The following is a 14,259-nucleotide window of genomic DNA, read 5'->3' on the forward strand; positions in this document are numbered from 1 at the left end:
CAACCAAAGAGCGCACTGGAGGCGGAGGGGCAGCGGCCACCAGTCGGCTCCCCGCCTCCCGGACAGAGCCTTGGTCAGCATGGGAATGACAGGTGGGAGTGTGCTGGCGCGCGGTGGGGCCGGGGCGGGGAAAGTGAAAGGGAGGGGCGGGGCGCGGAGGGGAGGTGGAGATTCGGCCTGGGGCCCCTCCCCCTGCTCTCAAAGCCCCGGGGGTCCCTGGAAGGAAGACGGACCCCAGCCCACCGTCCTCCCTGCTCTGACCACCACGCCCGGCCCGGGCCCTGCGCGGTGCACAAGCTTGTGCGCAAGGGCTCACATGCACACCTGTGTACCGGCCACCGATTCAGCGGACTCTTGAGCCGCTCTGGGCACACGCAAAGAGCAGTGGTCTTGTGCCCAGGAAACAATTCCTGAATTATCCCAAACTGCTGATAACCCCAAAATCACGTTCAGTTGTTCCCGGTTGATGATTGGAGCCTTTGCAGAGAGAAGCAGTGGGCTTCAACAAATACTGAGCACCTCCTTTGTCTTTTGCACTCTTTTCTGTACCAATGAGCAAAGCCATTTGACCCTTAGATTTCCACTGAAATGGGGGCTTTCTTCTGGGGACCTTCTTTCCCAGGAGGACATGAGCCAGCATTAACAATGTGCCGAGAACCACCAACCAGAGAGCAAACTTTCCCCTTTCCCAAACTTGTGGGGTAACAAATTGAGGCAGACACCTTAAATCACTCTTGCGACATTTATTGCACCCCCTTCATCTCTTGTGTCAGGCCCTGAGTCTGAAGAGTTAACTAAAAATTAAAATGTGGGCTAGACAGCTAGGTGCCTCACAGAGAAGAGGACACTGGAGAGGTGAGTTGGCCAGTCAGGGATGAGTAGGATTTTGCCAGAAGAGAGACTTTCTTGGTATCTGAAATAGCATGTGCAAAGGCACTCAGGCACAAAAGGGCCTGCTGCGCTCTGAGGTCTGCAGGGGCGGGGTGGGTGCGACTGGAGGAGACGCCACGGGGTGAAGTCCTGAAGGTCTCCAGGAAGAAGTGAGCTCTGAGCATCATCTCAATAGAAAACAAGGGACATTTCAGAGAGAGGAGACATCTAAGGCTCTGACAAGGGAGAGGTCCCCTTAGGGAGAAATGTGCAATCAGTAACTGGAGTTGGAGTCTAGAGCTCCGAAGAGGGAATAAGAAATAGAGATTGGAGGGCTCTCTGTGGTCTCAGTCACAGACCTGAAAGCTCCAGACGGGCAGAGACTATGCGTGTTCATCACTGTAGCCTCTAGAACACTGCCTGGCCCTTAGCTGGGGGTTCAACATGTATCAGAAAATATATATGCATAATATTAAATCATACTGAAGAGCTTATTCAGTGATGAAAAGCAAGTATTCCCTGCAGCACAAGCACACTCTTGGTCTCAGAGCAACCACAATTGTTTTCACTTGAACTGTTTTTCTGCCTATATTACCTGTTTATCTTTCGGAGCTTACGGACTCTTTCTTGGTTTATCAGTTCTAGACATTATCACCTTCCTGCTCTAATGGATCCACCCTCCCCCATCCTCCCAACATCAGTTTAGATCTGTTGATGCCTTTGTTAAGTTTAATATACTTATATCTTTGGGGTGCCTGGGTGGCTTAGTCGGTTAAGCGTCCGACTTTCGCTTAGGTCATGATCTCACGGTTCGTGGGTTCGAGCCCCGCGTCGGGCTCTGTGCTGACTGCCAGCTCAGAGCCTGGCGCCTGTTTCGGTCTTTGACTCCCTCTCTCTCTGACCCTCCCCTGCTCACGCTGTCTCTCTCTCTCTCTCTCTCTCTCTCCTAGAAATAAATAAAATATTTAAAAAAATAAAAAAATAAAAAAAATATATATACTTATATCTTTATTTTTTATCACTTTAGACAGTATCTTTTGATGCCCTACATAGTAAGATGGTTTTAGTGCCCCTACCTTTCCCTTCAGCTTTCCTCCCTGCCTTTCACCTCCCAGTGACTCTAACCGTATTTTATTTTTCAACACAAAGTTTGGTCCCATTTACACTGTCTTATAGCCACAAATACGTTTTCCAAATTTTATTTACATGTTGGCTCTGAGGGTTGAAATTAGCAAACAGGACTTACATTATTGTGACTACATAGCTACTGTTTACTGCAGAACCAGGAAAGGTACTACAGTGACCTTTTCTTTCTCATACAACTTTTCGTTTTTCCTGGAGTTTCTAGTTGCCTTTTCCTTATATTCTTTAGTGTATCATAGGCTTGGCTTTCATCAACGTCTACATCCAGTCAACCATGCTATAAAGTTTTCTTTATTTCAGAAATCTACTACCCCAAACCCTTCCTCTTCTTGCCTCTGTACAGTTAACATTCTAGGACTTAGCTGCTGTCCTGGGGAAGACACACTATTTCCTTCCTGGGTCTCTTGCTTTACACCTCTATTTTGTTTTAGCACATTCTCAAATAACTTCCTAAAAAAAAGAGGAAGTAAACTTCCTGAGTCCTTCCATGTCTGAAATGATAGGTTGACTGGATATAAAACTATAGGTTAGGGGTACCTGGGGGTGGATCAGTCAGTTGAGCAACTTTTCAATTTGGCTCCAGGTCATGATTTCACGATTCGTGCATTTGAACCCTCCATCAGGCTCTGCACTGACAGTGTGGAGCCTGTTCAGAACTCTCTCTCCCCTCTTTCTCACCCTCTCTTTCCCCCCTCCCCCACTTGAGCATGTGCTCATGCGCTCTCTCTCTTCAAAATTTAATTAATTAATTAATTAAAAAAGAACTATAGGCTAACATTTTCCTCCGAATTTTAAAGGCACCCATTGTTGTTAACTCTGCTGCCCACATAATTGATTCTCCTCCCCTTGTAGGTGACTGGTTTTTGCACTTTAGGAGCATTAATGAATTCCTTGTTCCTAGTGCAATGAACTTTCACAGCAAGAATCTTTTGACATCTCTAGTGCTGGGCATTCACTGAACCCTTTTAAGCCAATGACATCATTCAGTTCAGAGAAATTTTTATTTTTATTTTCTGTATCCTCTATTCTTTCTGGATCTCCTTTTTATAACTCAGAATTGGACTATCTCTTGATCCTTTTCTCTCACATTGTATTGATATTTTGGCTCTACTTTCTGGGAATATTTTCTGTTTTATTTTCCAATTCTTTTTGCCAAAAACTCTCTTCCTAATTCTTTTTCAATAGCACCCTATTCTTGCTTTTGGGTTGGAATATATATTGTTGAATGCGTACATCTCAGAATCTCTCAATATTTTAGAGTATTTTTAAAGCTCCTTTCTGTCTCCCAAATAACCTCTGGTCTTCTAGAGTCACCTTTTCTCTTGGTCTGTCAATTGCATGTGGGCACTTTTCCTCAAATGTCTGGTGATGCTTGGCTGTTCATGTTTAAGAGTGAAATCATAAAAAGCTGATCAGGAACCTGTGGCTACGGGAGTGATTACCTGGCAGATGTTACTTTAGGATGATCAGGCAGGAACCAGATATATCTCTGTCTAGTTCAAGAAGATCAACAAAACTGATAAATCTCTAGCCAAACTGAACAGGACAAAAAGAAAGAAGACAAAAATTACCAATATGAGAAATAAAAGAGGTGACATCACTACAGGATTTATAGATATGAAAAGGATAATAAGGAATATTACGAACACCTATGTCAATAAATTTGCCAACTTAGATTAAATGGACAAGAAAACTCCAGGCCCACATTCATAAGCTTCACCTGTGACTTCTACCAAATGTACGGAAGAAAGAATACAAATTTTATATCTACTCTTCCAGAAAATTGAAGACAGAATACTTACCAGCTCATTCTATGAGGCCAACATTATTCTAATATCAAAACCTGACAAAATCAGTGTAAGAAAATGATATACCAATATACTTCATGAACTTTGTGAGAAATTTCTTTTCAAAAATTAGCAAAGCAGGGGAGCCTGACAGCCTCAGTTAGAGCATGCAATCCTTGATCATCATGAGTTTGAGCCCCGCATGCGATGTACAGATTACTTAGATAAATAAAAAAACTTTTAAAAGTAAGCAAATCAAATTCAACAATGTATAAAATAACACATTATGACCAGATGAGATTTATCTCAGGAATGCAAGGTTGATTTTAACATTAAAAACTTAATTTATTTCACCATAAACAATATAAAAGAATTAGTAACAGAATAAAATATAACATTGTTCATATGTTGTAGCATGTTATATATAAAAGAAAAACAGGGGCACCTGGATGGTTCAGTCATAAAAGCATGCAACTCTTATCTGGGGTCATGAGTTCAAGTCCCACATTGGGTGCACAGATTACTAGAGAGAGAGAGAGAGAGAGAGAAATATATAAAAGAGAAACCATATAATCATCTCAATAAATGCAGAAAAGCATCAGACAAAATCTGGCCTCTCTTCCTAATTAAAAACTAAGTGAACCAGGAATAGAAGGGAACTTTCCTCAACCTGATAAAGGGCATCTATGAGAAAAGCTACAGCTAACATCATACTTAACGGTGAAATGCTAAATGCTTTCTCCCTAAAGTCAGGAACAAAACAAGGATGTCCACTCTCAATTCTATTCAGCATTGTACAGAACATGGTTCTCAGTCCAGTAAAGCAGAAAAACGAAATAAGAGACATCCAATTTGGGAAGGAAGAAGTAAAACCGTCTTGAGTCACACACACTGAAAGTAATCTGTATGCCCATTGTGGGGCTTAAACCAACGACCCTAGATCAAGAGTCTCATGCTCTACCGATTCAGCCAGCCAGGCGCCCTTAGTCACACACATTATTGTTTATATAGAGAACCCTATGGGATGTACAAACAAACAAACAAACCAAACAAAAAGCAAAAAACTAGACTAATAGGATTTGGGGATGGTTACAAGACATACATTTCTATATACTAGCAACCATCGGTTGGAAATTGAAATTATTTCACAGACTACAGAATGTAACCCTATTAGGGAACAGAACATTCCCAAGTTGGACACAGAGGTCCCAAGTTGAGCCAACCTCAGAATTTTGCTTCCAACCCCCAGTGCTCCTGTGAGGTTCACACCATAACACTTTATTCTCTTCCTATCCGCGCCCAGTTGCTGCTCATGGAACGGTTCAGGCTGTGGGTATTGATTAGATTGTCCAGGAAAATTTTGTAAGGCAAGCAAAGTCTCTGAGGTGAGAGGCCTGGAGAATAGCAGCACTGGGGTCAAGTGGAGTTGGAAATGGAGACGGGGAGGAGGAAGCTAAGGGAACATGGCATTGGTGGAAGATTTGGAAGAGACCACTGAGCTGGCTCTTGGGAGTGGCAAGTACATCCTAGCCCAGTCACGCAGGTGATCCAAGGGGATGCCCAGGCCCAGAGGGAACATGGATGTGCCCAAATCCCAATCACAGAACCAGCCTCTACATCTCTTAGGAAGAGGCCATGCACATTCTGATCCTTTGGCTATAATCCTGGGAGCAATTCTTCTTAGCCAGAGCCAAGGCCATCATTTTCTGCCCCATTCCAAGCTCCGGGGGACTCAGCTTTCCCACTGCGCGACAGGTCCACCATCAACCGCCATCTACCACCCTGGGGAGCAGAGAATGGGACAGCCTGGTGCCCCTATCCCCCAGAGAATGAAAAACAAGCCTTTTCTGTAAAAGATACAAGCCTCCAGGGAAATGACTGGGGTGGGGGAACCTTCCCCAAGGCATTGCTCAGTCTCTTCTGTAAGGGGTGATCGGAACCCAGAAATCAGATAGCTGTCAGCATCCCCTCAGATCAAATGCCTAGGGTGAGAACCTCGGCCTGCAGTGGGGGGTGGGTGACCCCAGGATGTGATGGAAAGAGAAGCCTGGAGGAGAGAAAGGGTTTCGGGATAGGAGAGGCCAGGTTTCAGGTGAGCGGCAGAGCTGAAGCCTGGCCAGAGTGGAGAATGGGGGCAGAGGGGCAGGAATGGAGGGAGATGAAAGTTCTCAGGGGGTCCCCACGCAGTTGCAGGCTCCTGGGTAGAAAAGCATGCAGGACAGGGGAGTTGAGAGTTTCTGGAGTCAAATCTGCATTCAGTTCCTGACATCAGCCATGATCAGCTGAGGGACCCTGGGCAAACGAACCTCTTCTCATTTTTTGTTGAATCAATGAGATAAAGCAAAGAATGTGCCCATCACAATGCCTGGGCTAGCGGCACTCAATAAATGGGAGTGCAGCCTTGTGGAGGGCAGTGATGGATCGGGGAGAGCTACGGGAAAGGCAGATTAGGGTGTGGAGGGGAGCAAATGAGTGCAGGGCTAGTGACCTTCGTAAGGAGAGCAGGGAGCTGAGGGGCAGGACAGGAGAGAGAGGGCGAACGGGCTAAGATGGGGGACAAGGAGGGAGGAGGTGGCTAAAGCAGCACCACCCCCTTCACCTCCTTCTCCCTGCCAGGTGCCAGTGGATTTCCCTGCTGCAGCAAGGAGTCAGTGGACGTTGTGGAGACGCAGTGAGAGCCAGCCCCCCACCCTCCAGGACCACCACCCCTTACCCCTGCCACCACCACCAAGTTTTCGTACACGCCCCCAAGCCAGGATCTCCCTCCATCTTGCTTCTTTCCAGAATCTCCCTGGGGGGCAGTATCCAGGCCAAAAGGCCGTGGGAGGTGTCCTACTACCTCCCTGCTTCTTCTGCCTCCAGCCCCTGACGTTAGTGAAGGACTGAGGGGTGGCGGGGCACCCTGGGGGCCATGGATGGGAACTGATGCCTTCTCACTGCCTCGCTCTGAGGACAGAGCTACCTGAGATGAGGGTGGGCAGAGGCCCAAAGAAGGAGAGGGAATCCCCCTGGCTGAGCACCGAGGGCAAGGGCCCAGAGGGCAGCAAACGTCCAACAAGAACTGAGGGGGATCCTACACACACACACACACACACACACGCACGCACACACACACGCGCACGCACACCCCTCTGCCTTTCAGGAGGAGGGCACTGCCCTTGGGCTTCTCCCTCTATAGGGAGCCAACCTTTGGGCACTGGCCACAATGGCTTACTGGAATACTGGATTAAAATGAAGACTCCCGGGCCTCACCTCCAGCTGACTGGGTCCCTCCTTGGGGTAGGGGGCAACCTGGCAAGCTCTCCCGGCACTTCCTAAACTCGCTAATGTCTGCACAGAGCCCTCTGGAATCCTTGGTGGATGCAGGGACAGTGAGGGGAGTGGATGAGCTGGGGCCGTCTTGCCAGCCCCTGTCCAAGGCAAGGGGACCTTGAGGGCCCCAGAGACCTCCATCCCCCTAAATCCACCCCACCCACGCCACGGAGGCCTGTCATCTGCTCCGTCTCCTTCTGTCGTAGGAGTGCCACAACCCCATGCCAGTTCCAGCTGGCACAAGAAGAAGATGAGTCTGAGGTAACAGTGGGCGGGGGCACCTCTGAATGGGAGGCAGTAGGTAAGGGGTGGGATTCTTTAAGGCCCATCTTCCCCCAAATCCTTTACAACTCTGAGACCCTGGACCACGCTCACACACACACACACACACACACACACACACACACGCGCTGCCTCCCGGCCGGCCCCGGGATAGTCTCTGTGAAGAGGCAAGTGTAGGGGAGGAAGCAAGCAGTGAGGGGGTAGGGCAGGGGAGGGGGAAGGCAGGGAGTTGGCGCCAGGGGGGACCTCAAGGGCAGGGGCCTCCCCAGCTTCCTTCGAAACGTTTCAGCTGGAGGAAGAATTGCTAGAACTGGAGCCCATGCAGAAAGTGGACCTGGACCTGAACCCAGAAGTGGAGCTGGAGCTCCAGCCAAAGCCCAAGGAGGGCCCTGAGCGGCAGGAGGACAGGATGGAGTCGCTCCAGTCCTATGCGCAGCAGGACATCGGTCAGTGGAGCATGAAGTCCAGTTCCAGCTACCTGAGTTCTGCAGAGGAGGACCAGGCGCCCGCCCACCATCGCTCCATCCGCGTGCAGACCTCCAAGCACCTCTTCTGGGCAGACAAACTCATCCAGGCTTCAGAACACAGCCTGCAGCAGGCGGTCGGCATGCAGCTGGACAAGAAAAGCATGGGTAAGGCCACCAGTCATCAGAACCCGGAGTCTGACCCCAAGGACACCACGGCCTCCAAGCAGCAGCTCCAGAGCCCCGGCACCCGGCCAGCTTCTCCAGCCACAGACCCCCAGCAGCCATCAGAGCCCCATTCGACCTCCCCCAGTCCCCCGCCAGCCATTGGCCTAGCAGAGCTGATCAACTTTGCGTCCTCCTTGGCCGTGGCTTCGTCCAGCAAGATAGACTTGCCCAACTTGGAGCGTATGATCAAAGCTCCCCCACAGAAAGCTGAGCCGCTGCCAGCCATGGAGCAGCCAGAGAAGGAAGGGTTCGCTACAGAGTTGTTAGAGAAGCCACTTGAAGCCGGGGAGCCACAGAAGGCGTGGAAGCAGGAAGACAAGAGCATCCCCCACACTTACCTTGACTTCAGCAAGCCGGGGGTCAAGAAGGCCACCATCGAGGGGGAAGTGAAGCTTCTCCAGGCACCGGTCATATCCCCGGTCATGACCCCTCTGCCTCAAGGAGCCGTGAAAGAGTAAGTGAGGCTGGCCTCACTGCTCCCCAAAAGAGTGTGCTGGGATGTGTGGGTGGGCTCCCTCCTCACACAGCTGGGAAAGGGTGGGGAAGTGGAATGAGGGGCTGGGTGGGGGACGGGGTGGGCTGTGAGGTCGCAACCTCCGTGACCTCACAAAGGCTGCTGGAAACAAGGTTCCGGTGGACTGAGGCGCAGCACTAAAGCCAGGGCTGGAGGAGGCTTGGGGACCATGGAGGGTGAGCATTCCTGGGCTCGGGCAAGGAGCCGGGTTCAAAATGGGAAGGGCCATTCTAGCATGAGGAAGTGTGGTCCCCCTCATCAGAAATGCTCGGGCCAGCATCTGCCCTGCTGAGAACCTGGTGGCCCCGGGCCCGGGACACACCGTGGACTGGATGGAACATGAGGGAACAGGGTCCTCCAGCACACCTCTTGAAAGGACACAAGAGAAAGTCAAGCTGCCGTCAGCATGCAGCAAGATGAGGCCCTCTTACCCCCAGGGTCTTCCTTGCAGTGGCCTCTGGGATCATCCCTCTCCCCGACCCTCCCACTGGGGCCCAAGTGACACTCTCTCTTTTACGTTGCAGCTCGGTGCCGAGATCCAGGAAAGGGAGTCCATTATTGCTGAAAATCCATTTTAAGGTGTCGTCCCCCTCTTCCCCCAGAGAAATGACTAGACAAAACCAGTAAAGCCTCCAGTGCTGACCCCCGGCTCAGACTTTTTGTGCCAACACTCCTGGACTAGTGAGCTTACAGGCCGCGGCGTCATGGTCTCAATTTTTTAGGGATGCCACCCCCTTTGTTTTAGCTACCCTAGCCCTGCCTGCCCACCCCGCCCCCGAGGGCTCTGCCAGCCCTATGTGGCCCCTACTCACTCCCCATGGGTCGTTCCACCTCGCTCACACCCATCCTGACCTCTCTCAGCCAGCAGGAGAGACTCATAACCAGCCCCAGGGAGGCCTCGGTGCCCTCTCTGAGGCTTCAGGTTTCTTAGGTCATGAAGTGACATGATGGGATCGTCTTAGGAGAGAGCCTCCTGGGGATGGGATGGGCAGGTGAGGAGCTGTCCAGGGGCCACAGCCTTGAGCTGGAGGTGTCTCAAAATGCAGGGGAGAGCCCATACGTAACGATGCGCTTCCCCATGTGACCCAGACACACGCAAACACACACACACGCACGCACGCACGCACACACCCATCTGCTGACCTGTAACATCACACAGGCATGTGCATCTGCACATACGCTCACAGACAGCTCCACACACGCATGTGCACAAGCACACGTAAACACACATGCCTGTGAGCCAGACACACTCCTAAATGTGCACACAAATGCACACGCCTCCCCACGTTGGGAGAAGACAGGCAATGTGGGGAAGCTTCTGGAAGAGGACAGGTGGCAGCGAAGGAGGGACGGGAATTCAGAATGTGGGGAATGACCTGGACCTGAAAAGGGAAGTCCGGGAGAAAGGGAAGGAAGAGGCGGGGCCTGGCCCACTAGTGCCAAGGCTCCCTGTCAAGTGAAAGCCCCCGCTTGCAGCCCCTCAAGAGGCGTCCCTGCCTGGAGAGAGGGCCAAGGAGGGGGGTGCCTGGGGCCTAGGAGGGTGCGATTAGGAAGGAGTGAACAGTTGGGAATGAGCCAGGGCCAGAGGAGGGCAGGGACGGGCAGGAGGCCAGACAGATGAAGGAAGAGGAGGTGCAGAGGTGAGTATCTGGGGAGGGGCTGGGCCATAAGTGTCATGTGGCTGTTGGGGTCCATCTTCCTGGAGCATCTGTGAACTGTGGTTTGTAAGTTTGCACAGTTTGGAGGAGGGGATCCTTCCCTCCCCGGGAACCTGGGGTAAGGTGGGCCCCGGCCCTGGCTCGGGCTGGCCTCCTCCTTCCCCTGCCCTGACTTTGGGGCTCTAAAGCCTGCTTCTCCCTGGGCCTCTGCAATCTTGTGTTAGCTTCTGGAGTGGGGTTGCAAATTTGGATCCCTTCACTGGGGCAGAGACTCAAATTCAGATCCCTTCATTGGGTAAAACAGCAGGTTCCCCAGCAAAGAGGAGAAGTCTTGTGGCGAGGGAGAGAAAGTGCACCCCTGTCTAAAGATGTTAAAGTTCACCCCAAAGCCAGCCTGGGGGCTGCGGGCCCAGGCCACAGGCCCAGCCTCAGACCCTGCGACTCTGCCTTTCAGGCAGCACAAGGCAGAAGACCAAGCGATCCCCATCGTTGGCGCAGAGAAAGTACAGGTGACTAGGGCTGGCAAAGGGTCTGCTGGTACAAGCTACTGCCCCCAGAATCCTCTAGATAGGGGACTGTGGGAGTAGGCTGGTGTGGGGGTCCTGGAAAGAGGTAGAGCTGAGCCCCCACAGGCCTGGTCCCAGGGCCCCTGGAGTCTGAGCACTGGGCGGTGGGGAGGGGGTTGCTCAGCCCCGTCTTCCCCTGCCTCCAAGGCCTCCACAGAAGCCTCCACGACTGCCCCCACCAGACCTGGGAGGGGAGCAGCCCTGCAGGACGCAGAAGGGGAGGCCGCAGCAGCCGCAGAAGCCCCCTGCCCCACTGACCCAGGTGGAGCCAGCATCCGTCAAGGCCACAGGGGCTGAGCAGGCTCCCCAGAGGACCAGGGAGCACAAGCGCCTTGCAGCTACCCGTTCAGTGCAGTCAGGCTCAGGTTCTGGGCCTCAGAGGTAAGGGCAAGGATCGGAGGCCTGGGATGCTGGGTTCAGGTGCTTGGCCCTGGCATCTCTCTGCAGAAGGTGCAGAGGCCTTTCCAACTTCTTCCCCCTGAAGCAGAAGGAGCTTTGCAGACGAGAACCTGCTACCCATGACACCCCGGCAGCTGGCAGGTGAGGGCCCCAGGGCTAGGAGCAGGGTGGGGGGCGGGGGTGGAGAAATTAGGGAATGCTCAGAACCGAACTGCAGAGGGTTGCCTCCCCAGAGGCTGGGGTCACTGTGAGAAGTTAGTGACCATATTGTAACTGTGCCTCAAAGTCAGTCTAATCGGCTAATCTTTACAATTCCAGGGCTCACCGGTGTGTGTGTGTGTGTGTGTGTGTGTGTGTGTGTACGTGTGTGTGTATGTGTGTGTGTGTGTGTGTGTGTAGGGATGGATTGGTGGATAAAAAGGTATTTGGATGGTGGGTAGATGGATGGATGGATGGATAGAATAGGATAGAAAGAGAAAGGGAGGAAGGAAATTGGAGAAAGGATGGGAAAAAAATAACCTGAGTTCCCCCACCCCCTGGAGTCTGGGGCTGTGGGGTTAGGGGTAAAAAGAACCCGTTCTACATTTGGGGGCCCCAACACCCCTTCTAAGATCATGCCCTAATATTGGCAAGATCCCTCAAAGCAAAATCATTTTACTCACCATCAATAATTTTCAGTGCCTGCTGCATGCTGGGTGCCAGCAGGGTCCCCGGAGCCTCAGAGCATCGCAGCTCCAGAGCCTGACTGTCAGGGTCCAAAGCCCAGCCCTGCCCCTACTGCTGGTGTGACTTGTGGCATAGGTTTTGAATGTTTTTTCATACAGACCTATCCAAACACTAGTTCGGAAGTGAGAATTGAATGGGGAATTAACACACAGCAGCCACTGTTATTCTTTAAATGTTATACTTGCCCCAGGGGTCGGAGTGACCCAAGCCTAGAGTGATTCAGTCCTATTCTGAGCTAGCATGGGTGGATCTCAGGGCCCCTATGTGCCGTTCACCTTGCTGCCTGCCTCCCTCCCTGCCCCCAGCGTTCCAGGAGATTTTCAAACTGTTCAGTTCCAGCCCGACAGGCACTGTGGACATGCGCAGCATCAGAGCTGCCCTACGCAACGTGGGTATCCAGCTGAGCCCACAGGAGATGTGTGAGGCTCTGCAGCAGGCGGACCTGGATGGTGGGTGCCCCCGTCCCTGGCTTCTTGTCCTCCCCCATTGCTAGCGCTGGAGGATGCCTCCTTTGTCCACAGAATCCCTGGTCTGGTCCTATTTTGAAGTCTCCTCTTCCAGGAAGCCTGCTCTGATAACACATCTATCCCATTGCCCCTAAAACATTTCTGCTATGTGAATACTTGTCCTGACTTGGGGCTCCCCCAGGGGAAGAGCTATTTCTCCCCCATTCAGCTGGGGTTGACGTTCGGCTGTAAGTGGGAGTGGATTCTCTAATGCCTGGAGAGAACTGAAGGCAAGCCCTGAAAGTATATGGAGTGCAGGCCTTCTGCAGGGGAGGCACCCCCAGCAACCCCTCCCCTCTCTCTTCCCAGGTGATGGAACTGTAAGCTTCAAAGATTTCCTGGGGGTCCTCACCGACAGCTACCGCCTGGCTCAGTGCTTAGGTGAGGAGCAGGGCTGGTGGGGTATGAATGGCCTGGCCTGGGGGAAGCCTCCTCCTCACCCTCCCCTGCCTCGTGATCTCTGCTCCCAGGCCAGGTGAGGAACAGCCATGACCCCCACGGCCTGCAGACCCTGTTTTTAGAGATTCTGTTCAAGCTGATGAGCCAGGGCTTTGTCTCCCACAAGTTGGTGCAGGAAGTGATGAGGTAGGCACGGTGTCCCCAGCTTCAGGGCCCAAAATAGGGGAGGGGCAGACTCTTGCAGGAGTTCCCAGAAGTTCCTGCCCCAGGGACCAGAGCCCTGAATTCTGAGTCAGTTTCCTGGGTCCCAACTTGCCCCAGGCCAGAGACAAGTGGCTTCTGGTCCTGCTTTAGTTTCCCCACCTATGAGATGGAGCGGCCCGGGAGGAGGCGGTGTCTGAGAAGTCTGCCCTATTTGTCCCCTTCAAGCTACTACACCAAGAAGCGGCGGGCTCTGCGGCTGAACCCAGACTGGAAGGGCCGGTGGCGTGGCCACAGCGGCTCCCGCGCTCACGCGGGCCTCACCTTCTTCTGCCAGGCAGCGCGCCTCAGCGGCCTCTCCAGCGACGAGCTGGAGCTTTCGCTGAACAGACTAAACAAAGCGGGTGCGCCCCGGGCCGGGCGGGGACCTGCGGGAGGGGGCGGCCCTCATTCGGAACCTGCTGTCAGGACTAGCCTCTCCTTTTCCTCCTACTGGCTTCCCCTGTCCAGATGCGCGCAGCCCCTACGCTCAGATCCCTAACTTGGCCAGGCGGACACCGCCAGAACACAGGTCGTGGAAACGAACCCCACGCCCTGACGTCCGAGGTCCCAAGTCCTGCCAGCTCAGCAGCCGCAAGCTTGGGTCCAGCCAGAGGTCTCTCAGCCCCAGTGAGAGCAGATAAAGGGAGCCGGCGATGATGGGCGGGGCGGTGGTGGGCGGGGCGCGTGTGGGCGGGGCTGAGGGCAGGGGCGGGGCAAGCGGGGTGGAGAAGGACAGGCGTACGTAGAGTGGGAGCCGAACTCCCAAGAAACCTGGACCAGGCTGATAGAGAAGTAATCTAGGATCACTAGGGGGCGTGACCAAGGATGGGCGGAGCCTAAGGAAAAGGAGAGGGTACCCAGGAGGCAGGACTGGCAGAAATGGGACTGAGCGGGTAGAAAGGGAGACTGAGGTGGGGCTAATCCAGTTTCTAAGGGAAGCTGCGGGCCTGACCCCTCCGCACGCCCCCTCTGCTCTCCCACAGAGTTCATGGGACAGCCACCAGACCACGTGCACCCCTTGAAGTTGGCTCCCTCGCCCCCAACTCTAGTGCAGAAGCAGCCCTTCTCCCCTTCGCCAGCCCGTCTGCAGAAACCTGCTGTGAAAAACGTGTACAAGTAAACCGTTTGCGGAGAAAAACAAGGCTGCGTGTGGTGGGGCGGG

At 52.9% G+C, this 14,259-nt stretch overlaps 1 protein-coding gene across 1 annotated transcript; it reads left to right on the top strand.

Annotated features, from left to right (window-relative positions):
- The first annotated feature begins 28 nt into the window (after nucleotides 1-28).
- On the top strand, nucleotides 29-14,238 carry SPATA32 (spermatogenesis associated 32). The gene is made up of 13 exons (XM_039220049.1): nucleotides 29-92; nucleotides 774-855; nucleotides 6,417-6,471; nucleotides 7,319-7,373; nucleotides 7,684-8,540; nucleotides 10,972-11,205; nucleotides 11,309-11,364; nucleotides 12,255-12,398; nucleotides 12,765-12,836; nucleotides 12,926-13,040; nucleotides 13,284-13,459; nucleotides 13,566-13,724; nucleotides 14,081-14,238. Exons 2-13 carry the CDS (start codon nucleotides 807-809, stop codon nucleotides 14,215-14,217), a joined length of 2,109 nt encoding a protein of 702 aa, XP_039075980.1. The 5' UTR covers nucleotides 29-92; nucleotides 774-806; the 3' UTR covers nucleotides 14,218-14,238.
- Nucleotides 14,239-14,259: the final 21 nt, after the last annotated feature.

Source organism: Hyaena hyaena, unplaced genomic scaffold (assembly GCF_003009895.1).
Source record: "Hyaena hyaena isolate Hyena2069 unplaced genomic scaffold, ASM300989v1 scaffold_856, whole genome shotgun sequence".
Lineage (NCBI taxonomy): Eukaryota > Metazoa > Chordata > Mammalia > Carnivora > Hyaenidae > Hyaena > Hyaena hyaena.